The sequence below is a fragment of the Cyprinodon variegatus genome, unplaced genomic scaffold, assembly GCF_000732505.1.
Source record: "Cyprinodon variegatus isolate N-32 unplaced genomic scaffold, C_variegatus-1.0 Scaffold678, whole genome shotgun sequence".
Classification (NCBI taxonomy): Eukaryota; Metazoa; Chordata; class Actinopteri; order Cyprinodontiformes; family Cyprinodontidae; genus Cyprinodon; species Cyprinodon variegatus.
Genome location: NW_015151131.1, coordinates 362776 through 374743, shown reverse-complemented (window position 1 = coordinate 374743; position 11968 = coordinate 362776). Strand labels below are relative to the sequence as shown.

The 11968-nt window shown below is 38.1% G+C and overlaps 2 protein-coding genes across 2 annotated transcripts in view; both read right to left on the bottom strand.

Moving 5' to 3' along the window:
* sos2 (SOS Ras/Rho guanine nucleotide exchange factor 2) overlaps positions 1-281 on the bottom strand; it is a 66441-nt gene extending 66160 nt beyond the window's left edge. Inside the window, exon 1 of the mRNA XM_015394215.1 lies at positions 198-281. Within this exon, the coding sequence (XP_015249701.1) occupies positions 198-281 (84 nt within the window). The remainder of the gene's footprint in view (positions 1-197) is intronic.
* Positions 282-2976: 2695 nt separating this feature from the next.
* The window catches only part of l2hgdh (L-2-hydroxyglutarate dehydrogenase), a 9939-nt gene continuing 947 nt past the window's right edge, over positions 2977-11968 (bottom strand). Inside the window, exons 2-10 of the mRNA XM_015394230.1 lie at positions 9186-9301; positions 8846-8997; positions 6421-6552; positions 6181-6343; positions 6057-6091; positions 5800-5967; positions 4654-4811; positions 4418-4549; positions 2977-4328 (exon numbers count right to left, since the gene is read on the bottom strand). Of these exons, the coding sequence (XP_015249716.1) occupies positions 4133-4328; positions 4418-4549; positions 4654-4811; positions 5800-5967; positions 6057-6091; positions 6181-6343; positions 6421-6552; positions 8846-8997; positions 9186-9301 (1252 nt within the window). The 3' untranslated portion in view covers positions 2977-4132. The remainder of the gene's footprint in view (positions 4329-4417; positions 4550-4653; positions 4812-5799; positions 5968-6056; positions 6092-6180; positions 6344-6420; positions 6553-8845; positions 8998-9185; positions 9302-11968) is intronic.

Here is an 11968-nt window from a genome sequence, read left to right as displayed (position 1 = left end):
ATGAATATAATATACAAGTTTCACTTTTTAAATGGAATTACTGAAATCAATCTACTTTTTCATGATATTCTAATTTTATGACCAGCACCTGTATAGACGGATCTCCATTCATTTCCATTACTCGCTGCACTGTAAGCTCATCTCTAAAGAAAATGCTTTAGTTGATGGTTTGGTATAAAGTTTGATCCCACTCGTACCTTTTTCAGAGCTTGAACGAAGAGGCCTCTCCACTTGTGACTGTTCTCTTCACTGGAAAAGTCGTACATTTGCTGGGGCTGCATCGCTGAAGCGGCTCCTGGCGTTGCCGTGGTCCGGGCTGAGCTGTCAGCATCGGCCCCGTATAGATAGTCCTTATGGGTGGGTCAGTCCGGAGCAGGCACGGGGTGGAGAAAAAGCCACACTGGTTGGTTTAAAAAAATAAAATCTATGCAGAACAAAGCTTAACCGCCACACTGCGCGTCCCACGTCGAGTCCGGGTTGACAAGGAAAAACTCGGCACAGAAAAAGCACATGTAGCTGTGAAGTTCACTCGCTAGCTTAGGGGCTAATAATAGCTGTAAACACAGAGCGCGGCTAAGCTAACGGCTAACAACAATGTTGCAGAGAGTTTTACCAGTTAGTTTGCTCACAGCAGCGTATGGCAGGCACATTTAGATTAAAGTTAGAACCAGAAAAACAGCCGGTGGTTTGTTACCTGCTACGCGTTAGGTTAGAATGTGCGCTACTTAAAAACACCTGTAACCTTTAGTAAGCTAAGCAGCTAGCTGATGCTACAGGCAGCTGCTGGCCTCGATGCGCTTCCACTCCTATGTTGTGGCTCACGACCCCTTCAGCTCCAAACAAGGCACACTTTTTTCTTCGCGGCTCATTTCACAATTAGTCATCTTTTCCGCAGCTACCAGATGTAACATTCAGCGCATATTCCTTTTAGAAAAACAGTGGGAAGTCCAAGGCATTTTGGTGGGTGAGAGCAGCTATAAAAAGAAGTCTCAGGGTTTTTGGTTAGAGAGAAGTGGCTCACAGCAACTCCGCTGCTGCTGCCGCTGCTGCTTGTTTGCTGCAGCTGCGCGTCCCTCCGTCCTCCAGGCGCAGGATGCGGAATTTCACATTTAGCGGAAAAAACACCAGAGTCTGCATCATACATCCAGAAAAAAAGCGAAAACAAAAACAAAATATATACATTAAAATTAATTTATTAATTTTTTTTTAAGCTGGATTAAAAAAAAAAAAACGTCAAAATACATAAGCAATGGACAAACATACTAATTTACAGAATAAATGTATTCCCAAACTATTAAGATTCCTGGTTTTAAAAAAAGAATATAAAAAAAGACTGCTTTAAAAAAAAGATTACATTTAAACACACTCTCTGCCCCTGCTGTTGACGAAGTTTGTTATTGTTAGTCCGCCCTCTAGTGGATAAACTCTATTTCTACATGCTTGTTGATCTGAACTGTAACTGTAACTAGAAAAGTTTAGAGTCTGGATATAGTTTAACACCCACATAGTTATATTTCCTGATCTTCTTGTATTTTACAATCTCATTGTAAAATACTTATTCTTGAAAAAAAAAAGACTATATATATATATATATATATATATATATATATATATATATATATTGTCTTATATATATATATATATGTCATCCATTTCCTTCGTGCTGTTCCTGGAGAAAACCTGGAAGGTCAAGGCATCAGTGGTGCCCGTGGTCATTGGTGCACTCAGGGCGGTGACCCCCAAACTTGAAGAGTGGTTACAGCAGATCCCTGGAAATACATCAGACGTCTCGGTCCAAATGAGTGCAGTTCTAGGAACAGCAAAGATTCTGCGCAGAACCCTCAAGTTCCCAGGCCTCTGGTAGAGGACCCCACTTAGAGGAAAAAGGAGGGAAGACCACCAGATTCACACTGAAGGCATCAAAACTATGAATTCACACATGTGGAATTATATACTTAACAAAAAGGTGTGAGACAACAGAAAATATGTCTTATATTTTAGGTTCTTCAAAGCAGCCACCTTTTGCTTTGATCACCGCTTCGCTCACTCTTGGCATTCTCTTGATGAGCTTCCAGAGGTCGTCACCTGAAATGGTTTTCCAACAGTCTTGAAGGAGTTCCCAGAGATGTTGAGCACTTGTTGACCTCACCAGACCAAAGCCCTCTGGTCTAATGTCCATTCCTACTCAAAACATTTCATTCTCAGCTTAAAAATATTCAAAAGAATTAAGGGAAAATAGATCAATAATTGCTTTGTGATTGTGACCAGGACACCATGGAATAATCAGCTAAAATAATCAAATAGATTCAGTGATCATAACAAACCACGTCGTAATAAATACATCAATCTCTGGTTGACTCATTCAATTAGGATTTTTTTTGGCAAGTTCCAGATTTTTTTCTTGCATCTCTGACTTTTAAGAAACCCCAAAAATAGTACTACAACCTCTGGCAAGTGACTCTTTGGACCCTCTCCAATGGTTAATAGTAGCTAAAAATGAAGACCTTTGAATTAGGTATAAAAAAAAAAATACTATTTTTAAGAGGTTAAAACAAAACTTTCACAGAAGAATCAAACTAAAAGAACGAAATGATTTTTTAATCTATTTTTTTGTCACCAGCCTTGAAAGTATCTTTTTTTAATTTTTCATAATGATCTTTAAAAGAAGCTCTATGCTTCATTTTTATGAAATTTTTTATTTACCTTATTTTAAAACCTGGAATTATAAATAAACTGCTGGTCATTTAAAATAAGAACAGATCTCCTATAGCAATAAAGTTTGTCTAAGTCTATAATATAATAAAAGTATCAATAATTTTTATTGAGTTGCACTCAGAGTAAAATGGCTCTTTGGGTTTTAAAGGTTGCAGACCTGTGCTCTACTTTGTCAGCATCCTTGCAGGCAACACTCTGGGCACCAACTACAGACAAAAACAAAGCAACATATTTAAAACCATACAGACAGAATACTGCATTTATTCATTTTAGAATGGGCTTTTTTTTCCTTTTACATAAATCAGACAAAAATTACGAACAAAAAAAAAAAAAATTATACCATTAACAGTTTTAAAGACATACATTCTTATCATAGTTTGCTCCTGCTTCACCATCCAAGCCAGCCTCCATCATAGTTTGGGGTTGTTTGGTGTTAAACATTGGCTGAAATAAAAAAAGGTTCAACGGTTTGCTTCAGTCTACTTTAAAATCTGTTTCTTCTGCTAAGCGACGCTAGCTTTAAGCTAAATTCCTGTGCTTTTTGAGACGTCCATCACCTAATCAAAATCACACCAAGGAAGCTTTACACAATCTTCTTCTGTAGCATATAAAAACTTTTTGCCTTTACATTTTTCTCCAGCGCCTTTATTAGATTACTCTTTATAACCATGTCCAGGGTTTAACACTTTAGAAAGTTGACAGTAGAACAAACCCCACATTTTATGCACATTCCAATTAAAAAATATATATTTTTGTAAAAATACTTTATTTGTTTATAATAAAATAACACTGACAGATTTATTAACATGAATAGTTACAGCAGTGGGTGAACTCACCGAGGCAACTTAAAGGCAAATTTAAAAGGGATCACAGTCTTAAACGAGATAAAATCACAACATTAAAAAGTTCTGTATCGGTTTGGTATTGTATAGAAGTTCCTACAAAATGATATCCAGGAAGAAAAATACTTTCTCCCATAAACTGTGCATAAATGTGCAAACAAATGTGCTGCCCAAAACACCAAATTACTCAAAGGTACACCAAGTCAATACTAGCTAAAAAAAAAAAAAAAGGATATCAGCACCAAAATTCAAATAGTAGAAACACCGTATTTAAAAGGGCATGCCCACATTTTCATTATGTGAAAGATAATGCTCTAAAGAATTAATTTGAAGTTTGAATATAATTCAATATTCTCATAATTGAAGATAGTATTTTTTTCAAAGGATTTTTTTTAGATGACAAAGTTGTTTATGTTTGGTTTTTGTAAAAAAGTAAACATGTTTTGAAGCCTATTTTAGCACTTCATTGAGAAAAGTCTTTCAAAATATAAGTTAGAATTAAGGCCTGACATGCCTCCGAAGGCTATGGGACGGATGCAGTTTGAATCTGACAGTTTCGTCGCACCGATCTCCATCTACAGTTTAAAGCGACTCTCCACCTCATCTGCAATCATTTCAGCGATGGCTAAAGAAGAGGTAGCAGCTGGGGAGGGAGCGTTGCGCACGTGGAGGATCCGACTGCCCAAATCTCCAACCCCGCCGTCAAAGACAAAGTCATCAACAAGGTTCCCGTCCCGGTCCAAGGCTTGAGCTCGGACTCCAGTTGGACCTCTGGACAGAGAGACATATAAGTAAGAAAAAAAAACTCTAAATAAGACAGATAAGCTTTATAACATAATGTTTTGATTTTCTTTTCCTACCTGAGCACATCAGTAAGAGAGAGTTCAGGGATATACTTTTGCAGAATTTTGATCTGTGCACCAAGGAATACTCCCCGGTACATTTCCCCGATTCCATAGGTTGCATTCTTAATTATAAGCTTCTGAAGGCCTCTGCGAATAATAAAAAAATCAAAAAGAGAGAAAAAAATCCTTTAAAACAACAAATATTTCGTTTGCAAACATTTCAATCTTTTAAAAGATATAAAACTTCCAACCTAAAAGAGAGAGCATCTGCAAAGTCTTGTGCGTTGAAGTCAAACAGGTTATAGCCCTCTCTCTTAAACGCCAGGACGGCATTGGGGCCAAGCCAAACACTTCCATCCATCCTTGGAGTGAAATGAACACCAAGGAAGGGGAAGCGGGGGTCAGGAACCTACATAAGAAGTGAATTAGTTAACGCTGAAATGTCAGGAATAACACTTAAAATGCTTAAATGCTTGCCATAATAAAAATCCTTAAAAAAAACTCTGAAAAAGAACTAAAATAACTCAGATGGGTCATGTTTACAGATCTTCAGTATTAAAGACCTTTACGAGGTTTTAAAATAGAGCAAATCAAGAAAAACAAACCTAAAATTGATACAAGTATCTGTTCACGGGGAAAGTTACATTTATCTTTTATTTCTTAACTTTACTGCTGTAAAACACTCAAATAAAACCTTGATATTATCAAGGTGTTGCTGTATCTGTAGTTCATATCAGTAGCTTGTGCTGCTCTTTTTACATCTCTCTTTGCAGGACATAAAGCAGACTGATAATCCATCGCTTTCTTTCACCTTTTCTCCCTTTCTTTCTAATTTTCCAAAGTAGTGTCCTCATAACATAAATTATTCAATAAATAAATCATAATAAAACTATTTACACATATAAATCAAGCAGAGCAGTGAAAATGTTCCACTTGTGAGAGTAAAATCTGTTGGGCTCTTTCTGGCATGAGGACAACAATTCTTATTGCCACATTGCTAGAAAGGACACTATTAAAAATAAATGAATAAATAAAACCAGTTTAGGATCCTTCAATTTGGTTTTGATTAAAAAATAGCTCCTTCTGCCTAAAAAGATACTTAAAGTGGAGGTCTGTGCTTTATTAAATGCTTTTATTGATAAAATTCTTATCCAGGTCAATTGATTTTATTCAACTAGAATAAAATCTGGTTGATGCATCAGGTGAGTTTTAAGATTTGGAGAATAAAAAACAAAAAAAACATATTTTATTCAGTAAGAATTATCTGGGACCTTTATACAAAGTTAATCTCCCCACCTTCCTTCCAGGGCAGTTTTTAGGGCAAATCACTAAGCCTGGTTGTTAATAGTCAGAAAACAAGCAGTGTGTCCAGATTGAGCTGCTTCCAGAGGACTTACAGGGTAAATGTTTCCTTTGACCAGGTAGTGTTTCTCTGGTTTTAAGACCAAATAATCCCCTCTGAAGGGGACGATCCTCGGTTCCGGACTGCATCCAGATATCTGCGACAGACGGTCCGAGTACAGGCCGCCACAGGTCAGGACATAACGACACTGCACTTCATTATTCTGGGATAAAATAAAAAAAAGCACTAAAGTAAGGAACAGCAGAATGCAGATCGGATGTGAATCTTTTCTGTAATATGACTGAACCTTACATTTTTATCTCTTATAGAAATAGGATATTTCATTCCTGTAAATAAAGAAAAAAAAGATGTAAATTTGAAGACTTGTGAAAAGTAAATCGTTATTAGATGTCTATGATTGTTTAATGATCCTCACCCTCTTGGCTCCCAGCTGGACTCTCCTGAACCACGGAAATATCTCTGACCTCAAACTCAGTAACGACTGCGCCGCCTGCCTCCTCAAAGTCTTTCCCATACCTGAGAGCCACCATCCGCCAGTCCACAATCCCAGTGTAGGGCGAATCCAAGGCCATTATCCCCTGAACACATGACATCATCTTAGCTCCTCCTCTCATGCTTTTCTAGATATAAACAACCAAATCAACTCATCTTCTACCCTGCAGTAAGGCTCTCGCTCTCGGATGCCCTTGGCATCGACGACGCTGAGGTCGCGCACGTTGTTCTTTAAGCCGCGTTCATACAGAGCTTTCAGTCTGGGAATCTCTTCCTGCTCCACAGCGACGATAAGCTGTCAGAAAAAATAACATCAGAGGGCAGATTAAACATTTCAACAATGCGCTGATCAGATGTTTACCTCAATAAAACACCAGCAGTAACGTCATTAGTGTTTCATCAAGTTTAAGAGGCTGGATCAATGTTTAAGTTTCAGCAAAATCTATAAAATCTAATTACAACAGAGGGATCAAAATAGACCTTCAACATGTTGCCACCATCATCATCATCATCACCTTGACATAAAGCTGGTACAGTGTTATTAGGACTAAGACGACAAATCGTTCTCATCAAAAATAGGGTGCATATGTAGTTTTTTTTTATTATTAAAACTGTTAATTTCTATGTTACATGTTTTAAACGTAATATTATTGTGAAGAAATCTGTTATTTGATATTGTAATAAATGCTCTATAAATAAGATTACGTCCGCCTTTTCATTAAGTTGCACCTAGGGATGTCCCGATCAGCATTTTAGGCCTCCGATTCCAATCCGATCTTTTCACCTCAAATCCGATCCGATATTTTCTCTTTAGTAGTGAAATTGGTAAAACTCAAATATATTTTGAGCAAGAAGTGACTCAACTTTTTATGAGACTAATATTTGATCATTACTATTATTATTGTACATCCCATGAAATCAAAACTTTATCCAGAATTAAAGGTCAGCTTCAATTTAATGTTTTACACAAAAGTCAAAAGAAAAATACTGACTTGGTAGAGTATTATCAAATAAAAAGCGATATCCAAGATCCACGTTTAGCTTATAAGAGCTTAATATAGGCTGCCATAAAGTCAAAAGAAATAAACTGACCACTGAGCAAATTTAAAATGCCCTCGCTCATCTTAGATGTGGTGTAAACAGATTGACAAATAGTCACAATTCAGTAAATGAATTTGAAACAATCCAACTTAAAAAGTAAGTAAACAGAATTAAATCAAATGAATTCAAAACTTTAGGACTGCAACTTAAAAATAGCATGATCACTGAAACATGATCAAAATCAACAAGAAAATTCTTCATTAATGAACAAACACGTACGTAGCCCTAAAAACAACTAAACAACTAAACCTGAATACTTGGTTATAAGAACCACAATGCTCTTTCCAGTTATGCCTCACTCACATATTTTAATCCAGTCAAGTTGTCTAGAGCAATAAATCTGACCAACCTTTCTGTGATCTTTGCTCTATCATTTTCGTTGGAGTATTTCTCTCTCCTCATAACGTCCAGCGTTTGTTGCTTTGCTTTAGTAACCTTTCCTCCTGCAGCTTTACAAAACGCTTCATAAACATTGTCATGTTTTGTCCTCAGATGATAAATCAAGTTCATGGTGTTAAATGTAGCTCTGCTGCTGCCTCCTCTTGAAATTAACATGTTGCTGACATTGCAAGTAGCTTTAGGACAGTCTTCAGTCACAACAGTAAAACACTTCCACACTCCTGACAAGCTTGCTTTGCACCCGCTGCGGAGGTTTGTATTGTGCAACTACTGTCAACCGTAACTAGCGGGTGCTTTACGGCAGTTGCAATAAAGATCGGCGCGACAAGTCAGGTGATGTAGCCGATCTCTGATCACGGCAAAATAGGAGAAGATCGGGCCGATCCGATCTCGCGATCCGGATCAGGACATCCCTAGTTGCAACCATTAAAAGTTTGGTTTAATGGTTGCAACGGCCCCTCTGGGGCAGATTTCTGTCATGCATGAAGGTCAGAATTTTGCAGCAGGCACTCTCTGGGAGCATGTTTACATTTTTTTTTTTTTTTTTTTTACATTTTTATGTTACTGTTTTTATATATTTGGTTTCACTATTTTTCAAGGCTGCACTTTTAAAAAGATGAAGTTGTCCAAAGAGCTGTTCTAAATGAAATTTCTTTTTGTTTCACACTTTTGTAAACAAAATGACAAATAAATCTGTCTAAGTCTTTAAGTCTAATGTTGATGCAAATCTCTGCAATGCAGTCAGTGCATCTCCCAGTTCACTATAGGGTTTGGTTCCTTTGTCGTTCCTTCCAAAACACTTTAAAACGTTAAAATCTTAGACTCCCTAAAGTTAAAATACCATAGCACCTACAAACAACCATTTGGTTAAAGTGCTTAATTAAAAGACCAAAATTAACCTCCCATTCAAACCAACAATGAGTTTAATATCTGCACGTTTCTGCCTTGTGTTGTACCTTTATTTAGCCGAGTCTAGACTGCATGCATTCAAGTAGCAGCGTAGATGTGTGTCAGCTGATCACTTTGAGTTCATCATCTACTGTAAGACAATCAGCCTTTGCAGCGAACCTGATCAAGTTAAAACCCACCTTTCCACATCTTTTATAAGGGATCCCTTTCTTCTCACAGTACTCATACGCTAAAGTTGCTCCTCGTACACACAGGCGAGCCTTCAGGGAGCCTGGCGTGTAGTAGATCCCACTGTGGATGACTCCACTATTGTGCCCACTCTGGTGTACAGCTGATAGGACACAGAAAAACCACAGATTAGAAGAAATGGGAGAGTGATTTTTATATTTTATTTCCAGATGTATTTATGCAGATCTTTGCAGAACACATTATGTTTAAAGATAAACAAGTGATAAATCAATCATACAATGGTTAAATTAAAATCATTGGACATTTAATTTGTAAATAAAAACCACCTACCAAGTTCTTTCTCTTTCTCCAGCAGGACAAAGGTCAGCGCCGGGTGTCTCAGGATAAGCTCTCTGGCTGAGGCCAGGCCCACAATGCCAGCTCCCACTACGGCCACATCATATGTGCTGAAAAACAGAGGCAGTGGTTCAGGTTCCCACAGCAACTTCTCTGGGCCACGGGGGTGGGGGGGAGTGGAGCCTAATATTTGACTGTGTGCTTCAATGTGTAACTGGGTATGGCTTTATAACCGAGGGACCTTTGAATCTTCAGTGCACTGAAACCCTGACAACAGGTGCTGCAGTTAAAAGTCAGTTTGGAGCCACACAGGATTCACAAAACTCACCATCTGTACATTTCCTCACTCCTCCTGATCTGCAGTTTGCTAAGAGGAATGTAAACAAACAAGGAGGACGGTGATCTGGTCACATGAGAGCAAAATGGATCTTAGATTCTTTTGTTCTTCTGGACTGTTGGAGCTTCAACAATCCAGAAGATCAAGGGGAGGCTATTTGATTTGCTTCTGACTTGAAATGCGTGCAGGAGGACGGACCTCCATGCTGGTTGAACACATCAGCTCTCTAACTAGAGATTGCTCTGGTGTGAGCCTACAGAGAAAGACTCCTGGATAGGTGTTGAAACGTCTTCAAAGAACTGAGAAAAAGTCTGGTTGCCTTCCAGTTTAAGTCTGCTTGTGGTTGAAATGACCCAGATGAAAAACAACACAATGCATGGTCTAATACAAATAATTATCCCTACTGTAAAACATGGTAGTGGCAGTGTCATGCTTCTCTGCAGGAGGCGGAGAGAAGCTTGACATCAGAGCTGATCGGTAAAGCTGACCGATAGCAGATAAAACTGACAACTAGGGGTGTAAATAATAATCGCTTTGCATCGATGCATCGATCCAACAGCTGATGATCAGATGCATCGACACGTCCGCAAACGTATCGATTCATGTTTTTTTTGCTCCTGGACGTAATTCTGACTCCCGTGCTGCGGTGGCGCTAAACCTATTTTGCCCTCCTACCTCGCTTCCTTTAGCCACACCCTCTTTGCGGTATTTTTTTATGCAAGGCCTTTCAGAATCTATAACGCAGGGTATTATTATTTTTCAGTGAATGAGGTTTTAATAGGTGGAGTACAACTTTCCTACTTCTGTTACATGCTGTTGTTTCTCAAATAAAATGCATAACGATATTACAGCTTTCATTGATTTATTTCAATTCTGAAACATTGTCTAGCCTGTAAGGTAACAAAAATTTTTTTTACCAACTAATCGGATTGTATTGTGTATTCTTGAGTATTGAAAATATTCAAATTGTTGGGTCAGGAAATTGATCCTGAATCAAATCGCCATGATAAGTGTGATTTACAACCCTACTGACAACAGGGTAACGCAGGAGAAAACCTCTTAGAAGATAAGATCTGAGATTTTACAGATAGACCTGAATAAAATAGATAATCTATGAATAGAAATAAAGGAAGCTGCTGAAACAGGCTGCCTGCTCTTCGCTGAGCCAGCCAGAGAAGGATTGGTTAAATCTATACTGACACTCACCAACAGGTTAGACAGACCTTAGTGCAATTTAAGGAAGAATGTGAAAGATTTCAGACTTTAGACGTGCAAAGCTAGCAGACATTTTTGCCCCACCACCAAAAAAAACATGCAGCTGTACCTTCAGCTAAGCGCCATTTAAAAAAAAAAGACCACCAGTCCTCTAAATATTTCAAAATTACAAACTACGTCATATAGCTCTATCACTTAGTATCACTAATATAATGCATGGAGGTTTGTGCCTTGATGACTGCATGTGAAAAGATTAAGGGACGTAAACATTATTGCATTAAATATACACAATGTTTCAGAAAATCTATAAACAGCTTAATAAACTCACACGGGGAAGACAAAAAAGGATCCATCCTTCTAAGATTATGAAAGGTTAATCATTAATTAACTCTTTAAACAGCTACCCTTACAGGGACAACATTTCAAGGAAATTTTGCTGCAAAATTTTTTCCAAAACACTTTTTAGACACAAATCTTCCAGAATCGGCCGTTTGTCTTCAAAGCTTTGTTTGCAGTAAGTAAAGCTAAATTTAATATGTGAACTTAAGCTCTGAGGACTCTGCGTTCAAGACCTGCACGATTTGTTATTCAACATGTTTTCAATGTTTCAAATGTTTTTTAAAGCAACGTAGAAGAAAGAATAACCTTCAGGTAGAGTTTTGTGTCCCAATAACTCTGAATGGAGAGATCAGACATGCTAACAAATGCACACTTGTCTTGCTGATAAGGAAGTCCAGCTCTGTGATTGGATGCCCTCTGGACTCAGTGCAGGAGGTGGGAAACAAATGAACATCTCTGTCGGATAATGTGCCCCCCCCCCCATGCATGAAGCTGGTGCTGAACTGGAGAGGTCCTTCAGTGACAGACTGCTGCACCTTAAATGCACCAGGGAGCGTTATCACAGATCCTTCCTCAGAGCAGCTGGAAGACTCTAGAACCTCAATAAGTTGTTCCATTCATGCTGATTTTGAACAGTTTCTGTCTTAGTTTAATAACATGCTGCTTTCTTATTTGCGCATCTCTGATGTTGCTGCTATTTTTCACATATCCATTACTGCGGAGGTCTTCAACAGGGGGTTCGCAACCCCAAGGGGGCCCACGGAGGTACAGCATAGGGGTCGCAAAAGTTTTGGTTGATTAGACTTTTATATTCTCCCCTGCAATTTTTTCCACTAATTGAAATGACTTTAAATCCACATTAACATGAATTAAAAACACTGATGTA